The sequence below is a fragment of the Cynocephalus volans genome, chromosome 1, assembly GCF_027409185.1.
Source record: "Cynocephalus volans isolate mCynVol1 chromosome 1, mCynVol1.pri, whole genome shotgun sequence".
NCBI lineage: Eukaryota > Metazoa > Chordata > Mammalia > Dermoptera > Cynocephalidae > Cynocephalus > Cynocephalus volans.
This window is the reverse complement of record NC_084460.1, coordinates 130815437-130831497: the sequence shown is the minus strand read 5'-3', so window position 1 is coordinate 130831497 and position 16061 is coordinate 130815437. Positions and strand designations below refer to the sequence as shown.

The 16061-nt window shown below is 35.1% G+C and overlaps 1 protein-coding gene across 1 annotated transcript in view; it reads left to right on the top strand.

The window, feature by feature from the left end:
• GRAMD1C (GRAM domain containing 1C) overlaps window positions 1-16061 on the top strand; it is a 95745-nt gene that overhangs the window by 55714 nt on the left and 23970 nt on the right. Inside the window, exons 7-9 of the mRNA XM_063111377.1 lie at window positions 8590-8708; window positions 11380-11512; window positions 14696-14858. Coding sequence (XP_062967447.1) covers window positions 8590-8708; window positions 11380-11512; window positions 14696-14858 — 415 coding nt within the window. The remainder of the gene's footprint in view (window positions 1-8589; window positions 8709-11379; window positions 11513-14695; window positions 14859-16061) is intronic.

Here is a 16061-nt window from a genome sequence, read left to right as displayed (position 1 = left end):
CTAGTATCTATAACAATAATAGCAACTTCCACTTATGAAGTGTTAGGTGCCATGCACAATGACAGGTGCTTGGTGTAGTGGTGGTATGTATTGTCTATAATTTTACAAGCTTCAGTTGCCTTCTAGTTTTTTAAAGTGATAAAGCCACATTGATTAGATTTCTTGATCTGTGTAACACTCTGAAAACAGGTAAAGAAAAAACCCCCAAATTCATAAAATACCCAGCATAACTATGAAATTTTATAAAAACAACTTTATAAGTAATTTGAATAATACATTTTATATATATTCAAAATATTTGTGGAGAATTTAAATTCAGAATGTTATATTCATTTTTACTTGCAATTAGGGAGTCTGAGAATAAAAGTAAATTTGAGAGTACTTCAGAAAGTTTGTGGAAAAATAGAATTAAAAGATAATATGAATCCATGAATTTTTTGAAGTACTCTTGTGTGTTACTTCTGCTTACTTCTTGCATGAGAAGGCATTAAAAACAAAGCAAATTAATCTAGGAAAAAGATTATTTAAGTAAATGATACAAAATGATTATAAAATCATGTGTGTGTTTCATTTTTCCAGTAAAATAAATCCACAAAAGTGGGAAAGAGCTAGAGCCAAATCTGGTGACTTTGAAAAAGAATGTTTTTAAAATAACCATTTTTTTCATTTATAAGACTCCTTAGATGCATTGCTTCAGAAAAGACAGTTTATTTTCAATATTTAACTTAGCATAACATAAATCCTCAATGTTTAGACATGTGTTTAGACTGTCAGTATGATCATTCATGAAGTAATTTCTAGCATTTCAGCTTAATTCACAGCTAAGGATAGTATCCTTTTTCTAGACAGCACATTGAGTTTCTGGGATTTGTGGGGCCAGAGGATAGTGGCAGGACCATTCTTTGATACAAACAATTGATGTTTTCTCAGTCTTTTGTAAAGAACTGTGCAACCATGGTTCAAGATAAGTCCTAGGCCTTTCTCCACCCCACACCACCCCTCAGCAACTTTGCTCAGTCTAAGTCAGTACCCCACTTCCATGTTCTATACCAGAGCCAGCCAGACAGTCCTGCATCCTGTTTTTGTTTGCTCTGCATGTGAGGAATGGTTTTACATTTTTAAATGACTAAAAAAAAATCAAAAGAATAATATTTTATGACATGTGGCAATTATATGAAATTCAAATTTTAGTGTCCCTAAATAAAGTTTTATTGGAATACAGCCAAGCTCATTTGTTTATGTGTATGGCTGCTTTTATACTGCAACAGCAGAGTTGAGTAGTTGTAACAGAGACCATATGGCCCACAACACCTAAAATATTTACTATAGGGTCCTTTAAGAAACAGTTTGTCAAACCCTAAACAATACTACAGCCAAAGTTATGTTTTTTAAAAAATATTCCTGCTTATTTTAGCTTCATGCTTAATATCTATTGCCCTTGAAATCAAAATCTGAAATGTTATATAGGGACCGCATAATCTGGCCCCAGCCCACCACTCCAGCCACATCTCAATATACTCTCCCCGTTCTTGGCTTAAATGTTCTGCATTTTTTTTTTTTTCTGTATTAGGTCTTCACACATGTTCTTTCTGCCTGGAAACTGTGACCCCTTATTCCCACCCCTAGTTCTAACAAACTTATTAATAAACCTGAAGTCAGGTCCATTCTTTCACCTTTCTATAACATCTTACACTTTTTAAAAAAAAACATTTATTTCAATTACAATTCTTTGCTCTGCTTCTGTTCTCTTTGCTAGACTATAAACACCTCGAGGACAAGGACCATGTCTGTCTTGTTCACTGTTGTATGTCTAGTGACAAGCTCAGTGTTTACTGAGCTGGTTTATAGCTGGTTTGGCATACATCTGATTTACCCAGTACAGCCTGGAACTGTCTGGGTTTAAGTCTCTGTCAAAGTACATATTGATTGTACCCTCCTTTACTCTGAAAAGTATGCCAGTGTGGACAAAAAATTATATATGACACTTAGCAGATGCTCAATAAATACTTTTTGAGCGACTCAATTTAGTAGAATTTCAATAATTTAGAGTTCAAATAATCACTAATCTTAATTCACAAGACATTTTAAACTCACTTTGCTCAAGGAAAATGCAAAGGATCGGGAGAAAACATAGGCAAATTTAGTTTCAGAAACAACATTCAGGGAATGCCCTAGGTTCCAGGTATATTTAACTCAATTTCCTTAACTGTTCAGTATGTACAGTTATAAGCAAATGATTATCCTGAAACACTAACATATCCTCAGTTGCTGAAAGAAATGTTATTTTCTGTCTCCCAGAATTACTAGGGAAATAAGGTGTATATATGAGTACTTCAAAAAGTTAGTGGAAAAACAGAATGGAAAACTTATATGAATCTTCCCACGAACTTTTTGAAGTACCCTCATAAAAGGTTATTGGTAGTAACAAGGGTTAATATTTAAAAGATTTTTTGACTAAAGCTCAGATAATCCTTTCATATTTCTACTGATATTATTGTATTACTGTATTTAGGATTACTGGTATAAATAATATAGGCAGGATGTATACAGAATCAACATTTACTTTTTGTACAGTTTTTCTCTCATAGAGATAATAGTGTTCTCTCTTGCCAGTACATGGGGGCTACGGGGAAGCTAGCTCTCCTTGGAAACTTAAAAGTATGCTCGGAAAGTGAATATGTGAATCCAGGGCCTAATAGAGCAGGAATCTCCACTCATTTAAAATTTTAAGGCTTGAGCAGACAGAGTGGCTTTCAGGCTTATTCCCAAAGGGCAGAAGGAGGTGGCATGTGTTAAATTTAGGGGTGAGGTAATGAGGGGAACTTTTTAACTGTTTACAGATTCACCCTCTCCAAATTCCACCCACTCTAGCTTCCAGTTTGGAAATCACTAAATAGAAGGGTGCACAGTAGGGTGTCCTATTCCTCAGGTGTGTTGGGGGAAAAAAGTTATAAAAGTTGATTGAGTGTATTAGTGTGTATCAGGAAAGAATATGCCAGTCTCCAGGGGGCGTTGCTCAGACTTAGGCCAAAGATTTAGGACTTAGGATAGAAAAGCAGAGTCACAGAGGCAGACTTTGATCAGTAGGGAGGTGTATGAAGATAACACAGAGATGAATCATCATGTCCCACCAATGTCATAGTAAATTGTCCTTTAAAGTTTTCTACCTTTGCTCATATTTTACGCTTGTTGTGCAATGTTCTGATTACAATTCTGACTTCCAAGGTATTCAGGTGCCCTGGCTGGTAAAACAAAAGATTTCTGGTCACTGGAAAGGAATATTCCTCACTATGCCTTAGTATATTTTCAACTGAACAAGTACATGCAGTTTGTGAATGTGGCTTATTTAAGTCAGCCTATCTGAGCCCAACTCTAGGACACTGACAGTGCGGAGGCCACTCTCCAAATAGTGGCCAGTTTACAAAGCTAATTTCACTCTGTGAGACCTATTGGAAGTCTCATCCAGTCTTCTCTTGTAAATGGCTCAACTTTATCAAATCCTCTTGTGCTTCCTTATGCCACTCTCCAATGATCATTCCTTTTTTTTTTTTTTTTTTTGGCAGCTGGCTGGTACAGAGATCTGAACCCTTGACCTTTTACCAACACCACACTCTAACCAACTAAGCTAACTGGGCAGCCTATGATCATTCCTTTTGAAGTTGGCATTCTAGAAGTTTTCCAGTAGTGCTATAAATCTAATAAATGCAACATTCAAACCTACCAGGAAAAAATAATGTAAACTTGCTAACTGTTTTAGTTACATTTGCTATATGTATTTTCACCCAACACACCTGAGAAATATGACACCCTTCGGTCACCTTTCTGTTTGCCTGGCAGTATAGAAGTATTTGGATTCTTATAGTTCCCCTTCTTTCTTACCTTTTTGTGGGCAGAACTCCTCCACCTATTATCCCCTGGTCATTGATCCATACCATCTCCTACCCAGTCACCCAAGCCAGAAACCTGGGCATATCCTTGTCTCTTACCTCTTTTCTAGTTGGTCACCAAGGCCCTCATCATTTCCACTTGAACCATTACAGTAGTCTCTTTACTATCTCTCTTTTTTTTTTTGTCTTTTTTTCGTGACCGGCACTCAGCCAGTGAGTGCACCGGCCAGTCCTATATAGGATCCGAACCGGCGGCGGGAGCGTCGCAGCGCTCCCAGCGCCGCTCTCTCCCGAGTGCGCCACTCGGCCCTACTATCTCTTTTTAACACCCTAGTCTGTCCTTGAGGTTGTTGCCAAGTAGTAGTAGTTTTTAAAGTGTGTCTCTTAAATTCACAATTCTGAATTTGTTACTTTTCTATGTGAAACCACTAGGGTGGCTTTTTATATTCTGACAATGTAATCCATATTCTTTAACATGGCATACAAGGCTCTTCGTGACCTGGATGTTTCCTTCTTCCTCACTGACTCTTCTCCCTCCTCCACCCTCCAACACACACACTAGTTGTGGTGAACTGGCTTGCCAGGGTGCCCTACTCCTCTGGATGTTTGCACTTGGCTTGTCACATGCTCATCTTACATGACCTTTGGCAGCACTGGACACCGTCGAACACTCCCTCCATTTGGAAACACCTGCTTCCCTCGACTTCTATGATGTCATTCTTTTTGGACTTTCCTCTTACCTCTCTGGTATTTCCCTCAATCTTTTTTGCTGGCCACTGTTCTATTTACCCTTTGTATGTCAGGCTTTTTTGGGGTTTAGTTCTAGTTCTATTTCCCCTCTTCAGTTTACTAAATTTAGCTCTGCTGTATATACCAGTGGTTTGCTATAGGGATTTTTATATTTAGCAAAAAAGTATATAAATATTAATCACAGTACGGTTAATGTATATTTTTCTCATGGCTATTTGTTCACCATATAGAGTAAGTATATTTATGTACAGTTTCATTCAATGAGAACCATCATAATATGCTAAAAGCACTAGGTTTTAGGCAGTGGAAGCTAGTTCTCATAGCACATTTTCTTCATTTCAGTGAGTGATATTCTCCAGTGTCATTCTGCTCTCTCATTCTGCCACTGTAAAAAAAAAGATAAAATGATTAGATTTTAGCAGTCCACCATAGGTTGATCCTTGCAGTTCATCAAGTAACATTTGACCTGTCTACACACTTTACTAAATTAAATGGTACAACTAGGTAGAAATTAGGACATGTTTGGATTTTCCATTTAGGAAAAAAACTTTCCTTCTGAGAAATAAATTGGAATTGGTAGGTAAGACTCTCTGTAGTGTTTATTACAGTTCAGGTCCCTGCCAGGAAATAATTCTGAAGTAAAGTTAGAAATATTCTCAAAGGATATTAAGTAATCAAGATGTTACCTTAGACTTTTCAATGATGAAAGATATGCCAACTGCTTACTGGAATAGCTCCATCTGAATAGCTGGCTCTTCCTGCTGTTTCATGACATTTCACTTACAATACTCAAGAGTTATAACCTTTGATAGAAATAAAGGGTTAATGCAGGGTTCTGCTGGGAATGTTGCATCAGTACTGAAGAAGTAGTATATGAAGAAGTAATTATGACATTGCCAGAATTGAATAGAAAGTACTAGCATGGAGGAGAAAATTTAACCCTTAACACAGTTAATTTTTAAAATGAGATTAAAATAATATTGCATTAAGTGTTTTACATTAAGTGAGCATGAGCGAGATATTTTCATTTGCGTTTTGTTTCTAACCTGTGTGTAGATCAGGAGAAATTGGGAACTGTCCCTTTAATAAAACCCTGTTTACCTATTCTCTTCTAGTAGGAGTGGCTTAGGAACCTGTAGAGCAAGGTATAACTTCCAATTCTGCATTCTGACTTGCAACCTTGGAAAGAGTGCTGATACTACAAACCAGGAAGTGACAAATAATGTGCTTTTAACTACATTAGAACTTGTCTTTTATAAGCAAAAGCTTTTTATACAAAGTTAGGAGATTGAAGCAATGATTTTACATAGTTGTCATTAAATATTTGCAGCTCTGCTGCGATGAAGACTTTGTAGCTTATTTAGAACACAAAGCTTCCTGGACCAGAAATTGATCTGTCTTTTGAGCCTTATCTGATTACTGCTTGGCTCATCTTTATTTTGTTAAACTACTCTGTAGGCTGAAACGGGAAAACTGTCCTTTGTTCCCAGGTAGGTGATCGGCTTTTGTTTAAAATTTAGGGTTTTTTTAAGGTTTCACAGGCAGGTTGGTTCTGCTGCTGATAATTGAAAGAATAATGAATATCAGGCTGTGCATTCAGGTTTGAATGATTAGCATTGCTGTAAATAACCACATTTTTATGACAACTGGACAACTTTGTAGAAAAAGTCATTTTTAACAAATTAGGAAGTCTGCAAGATGGTGAATTGAGTTCTATTTTGTTATTTATATGTTAATAGATCAAAAACTGTATTGAAATTACCCTATTAACTTCCTGACAGTATTTGATAAGATATTTAAAACATTTATTTAGGTAGTCAAATAAAATTGTATTTTAGTGGTTAGTGTTTTATCTATTGAGTTTCATTGTAAGGAAGCTGTCTGAGTATTCATCGTTGGTTTATCTATTTGCTTTAGTCTGTCTTTGGAATAGTTTGATACTTATTATTTCAGAAAAGTTTTTATGAAAGATCGATCTTACATAAGTGTATTGAAATATTGCTTGCTTCTCTTTATAAAGTTACCCATCTTTTTATGACACTAAAAATATTTCAAAGATAATATTTTTGGAAGAATGATTTAATTAGTATTATGAGCTGTTATTGTGAAAAAAGTTCACAAATGACTCTTCTAGTATGAAAGTCAGAAAAAAAAAATTGTGGAGATTCCTTTAGGATCAAGCACAGTGATTCCTTAACTTTTTCTACCACTAATGATCCTTTTTATTTTTCTTCTATAGACACTATGCTTCAAATGACTTTGTTTACCAAATAAGTGTTGTATATTAAATAATAAATGTTAGAACATTACCATTTTTTAGACATACGTTATTTCCAGCGAGAGTTTCTTAGCCTGAGATATCCATTCTAGGTTAATATAATTCAGCTTAAAACAAAGAGGCTTGCCCTTTAACTTAGCTCACATAGCTTTATTGTAGGTACCTATTTGGGTATTTTTGACTTTTTGAAATACTGATAATAACATCTGAATTTTCATCAGCTACTCTTGTGGAATCCTAGTAACCTAGGCATGGCAGATTGAGACTATGGTCTAAAGTGTACTAATTTTGTTCTTAATCTCTTTGAGATTCTGTGAAATGTAAGGAAATTCATCTAGTATAACATAACAAACAAAGATACTATAGCTATTAGACTGAAAGAAGAAAGAAGGAAAATTAAAAGGAAGTGGTATTTGTTGTAGGGAATATTAGGGAGGAATTCAAGGCATCTGTACATTTTGGCCCTGTTAAATCTGTATTTATCTCTACTATTTCTCAACTTAAAATTTTTAGTCCAGTTAGGCTGATAAACTATTAACTGACTTCAAATCAAATATTACTTATGTTCATATGTTTATTCTGTGTTTTTATTCTTGTTTCCCTCTCCCCAGCTCTTCTCATTTCTCCATTCCCCCATTCATATCCTTTCAGTTCAGCTGAAAACTCTTCTCTAAATGAAGCCTTATCTGATCACCCTAAACCACTGTAATATTTCCTTCCTTTAAGCTTTCATATCATGTTAATTCTACCAGTACTTTAGTGCATGATCATATTATATCTTGTCTGATTTAACTTTACTTAAGAGTGTCCCATGTCTCTTCAGCTATATTTTAAGTTGTTTGAGGACCAGGAACTTAACTTCTGCATCACTTTCATCTCCCTTAGCATCTAGTGCAGTGATACACATTTGGTAGGTACTAAATAAGTAGCTGTTGAAGGAATGAGAGAGAGAATCTTGCCAACAATTGCTTCAAGTGTTATACTGCCTCCCTCTACCTTACTTAATCATGTAATTATCTATAATGTTCCTAGAAATAAGACCATTGTTATCATAATATTGTTTTTGTTTTGCTATGTAATGCTTGAGTTTGTTGTATTTGATGATTTTAACACTGATATGCTACCTACAAAGGAAGAACAAGCTGGACTTTATTAAATCAAAAGAAATATTCTGAAGTCCAGCCTCTTGCATTTTATATTTTAGGAAAATATAATTTAAAGTTTACTTATGTATAAGGTTTTAAAAGTGGTTAAAATATTCAGATACATTAGGGATTAAGAGGAAGGACTCTTAGCTGACATTTAGGACTCTGAATGGTGATACAGTGGTCATGGTAGACTTGTTGGATTGCAGAATTGAAACTGCAGTTCAGTAATTGCCAGAAACTATGAACAAACAATTTTATAAAAAGAAAATTTTAAACATTTTTACCTCCCATTTACAGTAGTTATTATATTATGCACTTAAAAATCATCATTTTCTTTACTCCTCACATCAACCCGTTTTTATAGATACAGGAAATGGAGGTATAGAAAGGTCAAATAACTACCAAAGCCACACACCGCGTAGCTACACAACAGGTTATTTTGACTTCAAAATTCCTGTTTTGAATCACTATATTATATTAACTTTTATATTTTCCAATACCCAGTGTAAATTTTCTATCATTTTAGAGCCTGTCTCGACAGGAATTCTGGCAGCTGCTCCAGCAGAACTATGGCACTGAGCTAGGCTTAAATGCTGAAGAGATGGAAAACTTGTCACTGTCGATCGAGGATAATGTGCAGCCAAGGTACAGCAAAATGTTTTGAAAAGTCAAGATTTATTAATCATTAGTCAGAGCAGAATTATTTTACATTTTATTAATTCTGAATTTCTATTTATTCATCCTTGGGAGCAGTATGCCTCTTTGTTCTCTGTGAAGGAATGGGCTGAAAGGTGGGGACAGAGAATAATTTGCTAAATAGGAAAGCAAATATGGGATATGTAGGCAAATGTAACTATGTCACCTAGGATTTGCTTAAATCTTGGTTTTTGTAAGTCTTTTTATTAAGGACCTGGAGAAGTACCTAGTGAAATCTTAGCTTATGGATGACAATAAAGTAAATTAGATGGCAGGTGTTTTGAGGGATACAACGTTAATATAACTTTTCCTCATTCCCTAGCATAGTGCTTGGCACGTGGCTGGCACTGAATAAATATTGAATACATTCATGAAAGGAGCTTATAGTACTGTGGGAATGCAAGTAATTGCAATACAAGGTAGAAAAAGGCAAGGGCCATAAAGGAGTGAAGATAATGTGATAAAGAAATTAAAATGGAGAAAGGTTATTTTTGACTGGTGAGGTTCTTTAGAAGAGTGGATATTTTTATTAACCTGTATAAGTAAAAGTGCATTTTGTCCAATGGTAATTAACGTCATAACAATAAAAATAACTAAAGATAATACATTAAAATTCTATAGCAAACATTATGCTAAGTCAAAAAGCCAGTCACAAAATCGCACATATTGTGAGATTCCATGTATATGAAATGGAGTCCAGAATTGGTAAATCCATGGAGACGGAAAGTGGATTAGCAGTTGCCACGAGCTGAGAGGAAAGGAGAATGGGAAGTGCGTGCTAATGGGTACAGAGTTTCTGTTTGGGATGATGAAAATGTTATCAAATTAGATAGTGATGATGGTTGCACGACTCTGTCAACCACTGAAGGGTACACTTTAAATGGGGTGAATTTTATGGTATGTGAATTATGCCTTAATAAAGTTGTTATTTAAAAATTCTATAGCAAATCTTAAAATGGAAATATTTTGAAAGTCAACATGTGTACAAAAATTTTACTCATCTAGGTAGTCTCCTGGTTATGCTGATCCTATTTATATTGTTTCAGTTTAGCATCAATATTTTGTAGTTTTATTACATGGTTGCATAGGTATATTTTATTAGTTTTTTATAAAGTTAAAATTTTCCATTGTACTACTTTCCTTGTAAACTTTGCTAGCCTCCCTTATGTACTGGAGTTAGGTAGAAAAGCAATTGATCTAATGCACTGAGCCTTGGGTTGTGGTAAAGAAGATTTTGGATTCTAGTCTGGGCCCCCAAGTAGCTGAGCAACCTCAGGGAAATTTTTCATCTTTCTGAGCCTCATTTTACTCATCTGTGAAATGAGGCAGTTGAACTAGATGATCTTCAAGTTCCCTGCCAACTCAAAAAGTTTGTAGTCTTTGAAGAAGGAAAGAATATTTTTGACGAATTGCTTCATACACTCTTAGAAGAAGCCTTCTGAGTTCACCAGCAAAGCTGCTATTTCTTCTTCTGGCGATTGAGTGCTTTCTAAGAAAATACGTGCAGGACCCTCATTCCATTCTTTCAATCTGTGAAAGAAATGTATGTTTCAAATCTTTATTTCTTCAGCTCTTCCATCTTCTTTCCCTTCATTCTCAACCTATCTTTTCCTCTCTCTTCCTTTCCTCTCTCTTTATTTCTTCACATTTCTCTCACATCCGTTTTTAAAATCCTGAAGTACAGACACTCAGCTGGTGAGCTAGTCCCAAGGAGCCATTTTTCTTGTTTGGCTCCTCAGAGCCCTGACATTCTGTCTGGCCAGGAGTGACTTGGTAGCAGACCTCAGTATTTGGGTGGAGGAAAATAGGTTGAAATATCCTTTAGCTTTTCTGTTTCTTCCTCAGGATAATGTGGTTCAAGATGTCAGGCTGCTACTTTATTTTAGAAGAGCTTTAAGTCTATACGTAGCAATGATTGTATGAGAATAATAATTGCTCGATAAGGTTGATCACTGGAAATTAGATCAGTTGTGCTCCTTTTATATTTAATATGCTTTGCTTTCTTTCTGCTCTCTGGTAAAGGGAAAGCAGATTCTAGGACATTTATTGTAGTATTGGCCCTATGAGCATTTGAAAGCTGTTTCTTAAACCTTATTCTTAGGGCTGAGAAGGGCAGAAGAGCAAGAAGGGGGCAGGACTAATAAATGGACTCTGTGCTCAGACATCAGGAGCTTCCTCTTCTGGGAGGGATTCGCCCTGTCAGCTGGGACTGAGTCATATGCAAGGAGATCTAAAACTGCCTTCTGGTGCAGACTGATGTCCAACTCAGACATCCATCCTGCACCTTTCGAAGCTTCCTGGTTGTCCGCAATTGAAATTTAAACAAGTGATATTCATTTGATTAGTTGCTATTGTGGCCACTTATACTTTGTTATTTTTTTTTAATGGTTTTGAAATGTATAGAATTTTATATGAGCATGTCTTATTTATTTTGAGAAAAGTCAATTTGCATGTGATTTAAGAAGATAGGCTTTTTATAAGCAAAAGTTTATTGGTAATATTACAGTGATCCATTTGTTGTCGAAATGTTTTATAATAGAAAAGGACCTCAGTGAGGAGACCAAATCACTTATTTGTGTAGAGATGACCTTATGTTTGTATAATGATGTGTTTCTTACAGAAGCCCAGAAAGGAGCAGCTTGGATGACTCTGGGAAGAGAGATGAAACATTATCCAAGTCAGTCAGTTTTACCCGTCAATCAATTAGTCGAGTTTCTGAAACAGAGTCACTCGATGGAAATTCATCAAAAGGAGTTAGTATATGTTGTCCCTTTAAAAATATATCTGATACTGCCATGTGTTAGTCATAATATAAGATCAAATAGAAATACTGTATATAAAATGTTTAATAACTCAAGATGTTGGGCTGCTACTTTATTCTGTTTTCTGGAGATTGAGTGCTTTCTAAGAAAGTTTCTAAGAGAGTTTTAAGTCTGTGAATAGCAGAGGTTATATGGGAAAAATATGTAGTTTTGTTCAGAACTGAATAAGGTACAGAGCTATGAGACAGTTCCTTGAGCATCAGTTTATAAGGGGAATAAATGTCATTAAAATATATAACAAAATGGAGAACTCTGTGTTAGCAGAGTTTTTCCCAGGGTGGGTAGTGTGTATGGTGGAAAGAATCTGTTTTGAAGGGGGAGATGAGTGCCTGAGCAGCATGCTTGAATAACAATATATACTTCCTAAGATGCCTATTAACACAAGCAGGTCCAATTAACTACAGGGCTTTATAGTTTAGTTTTTTCCTTTATTTTTTCAAGTATCATTAGAAGTGTATCAATTTTTTTTTTTATATAATGAGTTTCAGTCACTTGGAGTCATTATTTTTTTTAACATTCAGATTGTTCCCTGTGCTAACCAGAGCCCCTTCCAGTTGGCTACCTTGTCTTTTTGAAATGACCGGTAATCTTTAATGGCGTTATTTCGTTCTGGCACAACAACATATCCCTAGCACATTTTGTACATTTTCTGCCTCAAAACTTTCATCATTCATTTTCCTAATAAGCCATAGATTTTCTTAGTGAAGAGTGGGTATTTAGAGACCACATTCTGAGTGCTAAGAGTGCTCCTACTGAAAGCTTTTGTTCTGATGATTGGGGATGCAAGTTTGGGGCCAAAGCTGAATTTTTTGGTTTAGAGGAGGGCTTTGGCTTCAAATCTTACCTCTGCCACTTACTAACAATATGACCTTAATTTAGTTAATTTACTTAACGATTGCATTTGTTTTCTCAACTATAAAGTAAGGATATACCTCATAGGACTTTTTATAAGCATTAAATGAGTTACTATATACGAAAGTACTTAGAACAGTCCCTAACACACATGAAGTATCCAATAACCATATGCTGTTATGATTGAAGGTCAGTCTGCATGTGGCCAGCAATGGTCCTTTTCTACCCTCCGCCAAGGAACTCCCAGCCTCTCCTCTGAGTAAATGTTGGGAAAACACTGAAAGAGAATATGTTTATGTGAAAAGCCACCAAGGTATCAGCTTTTTCAGGCAACCATTATGTATCTGCCTCAGCCTGATTTTGTGTAGTGAATTTCTTGCAAAACTTATTTGTCTGGAGACCCTTAGGGACTTAGACTGGTGCAGGGAGGTGATTCTGGACATTAATCTTTTTGTATAGTCTCACTGAGAAGATGAAACCACTCAATTTGGGGAGGTAACAAGACAGGGGATTTCTTGCAATCTCCTTGACTTTGAGGACTGGGTTATCAGAACTGCTGGTCTTTACTTGAGTCTTTCCTATAGCCTCCCTGAAAATTCCTTTTGTACCTGCTCTTGGAATAGTAAATCATTTGGTTCTTGCTTCAAGTTTGGTCCCTAAAGGAAGTCATATTTTCTCCCAGTACAGGAATGAAATGTGGAAGAATAACTTAATGTTTTAAGATCTTTCATGCATTTATTGATGTTTAGTATAGATGTTTTCAGGTGATGGAATGTAAGTTATATGAGATTGGTCCTTTTTTCCCTTTTGCATTCAAAATCAGTATAGTGACATTTTCAGATGTCAACAAATATTGTATGTCACTTACTTTGCTTCATTTTCACTTCCAACAAAGCTGGAAATAACAAAATGTCAGAAATAACTTTTTTTCCAAAATGAAAATGTTTTTTAAGTTATAAAATTATTACTGTTTGTAAAAATTTACAAAATATAGAAGAGTATACAAAGAAGTAAATATCCAGATGCCAACCACTATAAGATAGTTATTGTTACTTTTCTTATACATTTCTAGCTATATTCTTTATAATATAAAATATAACTTAATTAGCAACAAGGGGAGAACCGTAAGTGTGGAGTTACATAGAAACTTATTCTACATAGCATCTATTAAAGAAGGCCTGGATTGGCTAAACGAGCATCTTGCTTTATAGTGTGGAACTTCCAAATAAAGCAAGCCTTGATTTTAGCAGTAACCCCTGCTTGAACAATCACTCCTGTAACTAGAGTAGTATATAACCCTTTAATAAATTGTGTCCTGGGTCCCAGTTGTTATGCTGCTTTCTGAGTTGCCAGTGGAAATCTGTATCCTCCCTGGAGCTGCTTCTACTGTTCAGTGCTGCTCAAGGATCTCATGGGGCAGGAAGTATTAGGAATATATATATGTTTTTTGCTCTCTTTCATCTGTGTACATACAGATAATGCAAGAAAGTACTTTGTTATATAGTTTATATAGATTTTTTATACAGTTCTACTAAGCCTGATTATAATAATTATACTTGAATACTAATATACCAATAGTATTCATACTTTGATGCCTAACGTTACATTTATTGTAAAAGACATGTCTTTATTAAATCATCCCAGAAAGTAGAGATAGCATCATATATTGAATGCCTAACCTGTTAGTCCCTTAACAGCAAAGCCCATTGTGTTCTTATGAGTTTGCTGTGAAGTTAATCTCCATTTTAATCTTCTTTCCTCCAATGTACTCTTATGTGACTTTTATCTCTCTATTTTCTTTCCTTTTTCCTGTAGTTACTGGTCTTGAGAGATGGGTGAGTTCTCTTCCTTAAGATGATGGGGCAGACATTGTCTGGGGAAACTAACTGGGTTTGAATCCTCTTTCTTGCCCATCCCAAAGAACTAATTTTCCCTTTATTTTTGTTGTCTGTCCCCTTTCCCTTTTTCTTAAATGAGTCACATGATGTTAACAATCTGTGAGTCCTTTTTATACAATATTCTGCATAAATTTGTAGTTCATTACTGTGTAAGAAGATGACTTCAGAACTGTATTTGTTATTTACTAATATTTTGTGGGCTGACATTAGCAGCATTGGAAATGCGATACAAACATAACAAACAAAATGCTGGAAATATTTTTCAAAGAGCAGTATTTCAAAACATCTGTAATATTAAGTTCTCACTGTAAATGTAAGCTTAAAATCTGTTTTTAAATTTTAAACTGGATTGTTTACCTTTTAGGGGCTAGGGAAGGAGGAGCCCCAAAGTGAGAAACAAATCAAAGAGAGTGCTTTACCAACTTCAGAAAAGAGGTTAAGTAGAGTGCCATCAAAATCACTGGACTTGAATAAAAATGAATATCTTTCTCTGGACAAAAGCAGCACTTCAGATTCTGTTGATGAAGGTAAAACATTTCTTATATATTTTAATAAGATTTCAGTTACGTCATTTAATCTTTATCTTTGTATTAGGTGTGTGCAGATTGAGAATTTAGGTACATTAAAATAGTCTTACCCTATAAAGAACCAAAAAAAAGAATGGAAATTTATAGAAAATAGGATAAAGAAGCTGCTAAATCTAACCCATCTCCACTTCCTTCAGAAGCCTGGAATTTGAAAATCTCCATCATATCTAGCATTTAAAATTCCAAGCCTTAAGGCAATGGAGATGAGGCAGTATAAATGGAAAAGCAAATCTGTTAATAAAGATCTGCATGCCCATTCTTATATTCTAGGCAGTGTAAGATGTTCACGTTTTATAGGTACAGTTACCTGTTAGTTCAACCAGGCATTCCCTCATTAGACCTAGAGGGGTAAAATCTAAAATATGCAGCTAGTTATCTATACACAGCAGGGATTAGTGACCAGATCTCTCAGTCCAGTGTTCCTTTTACTTCACCCCAGTACTTCCCAAATTCTTTTTTCTTTCCTCTTTTTTTTTAAAAAAAGACATCTTAGCAAAAGTTACTCGTATGCATGTTTTTTGTATGATTATGAAAGGAAGTAGTCATTGGCAGGGGTGCATTCTGAGATGAATATTAATTTAAATTATTGGATAGCTTCCAAAAGGGAATAAAGGAGATTCTCAAGATTTCTAGAAAGGAAATATTTCTCTCTTTTTTTTTAGAAAGGAAATATTTCGATCGGTAAATGATTTTTTAAAAAAATATTTACTCATTGATGTTATTCAGAAGAATACTCAACTTTTTGTGTGTGAAGATACAAGCTATTGACTGTGGTTATATTTTAGAATAATGGGATATGTTTTTGAAAGCAGGAGCATGGACAATTCATAAACTGGTCCTGAATTTCATTTGTTTTTACTGTAGTAAACTTCCATTTAATTTTTTAAAAAATTCCATTTCATTTCAATTCACTTTTGGAGGAACGTTCTATTTCCTTTAGTTAAATTTATTACAAAGACAAATGATAATAATATTCCATAGAGCATTAAAAAGAGCTCTCTGGTATCTCTTCTTATAAGGACACTAATCTTACCAGATCAGGGCCCCACCCTTAAGACCTCATTTAACTTAATTACTTCCTTGAAGGGCCCATCTCCAAATACATCCACCCTGAGGGTTAAGAAAGTTTCAACATATGAATTT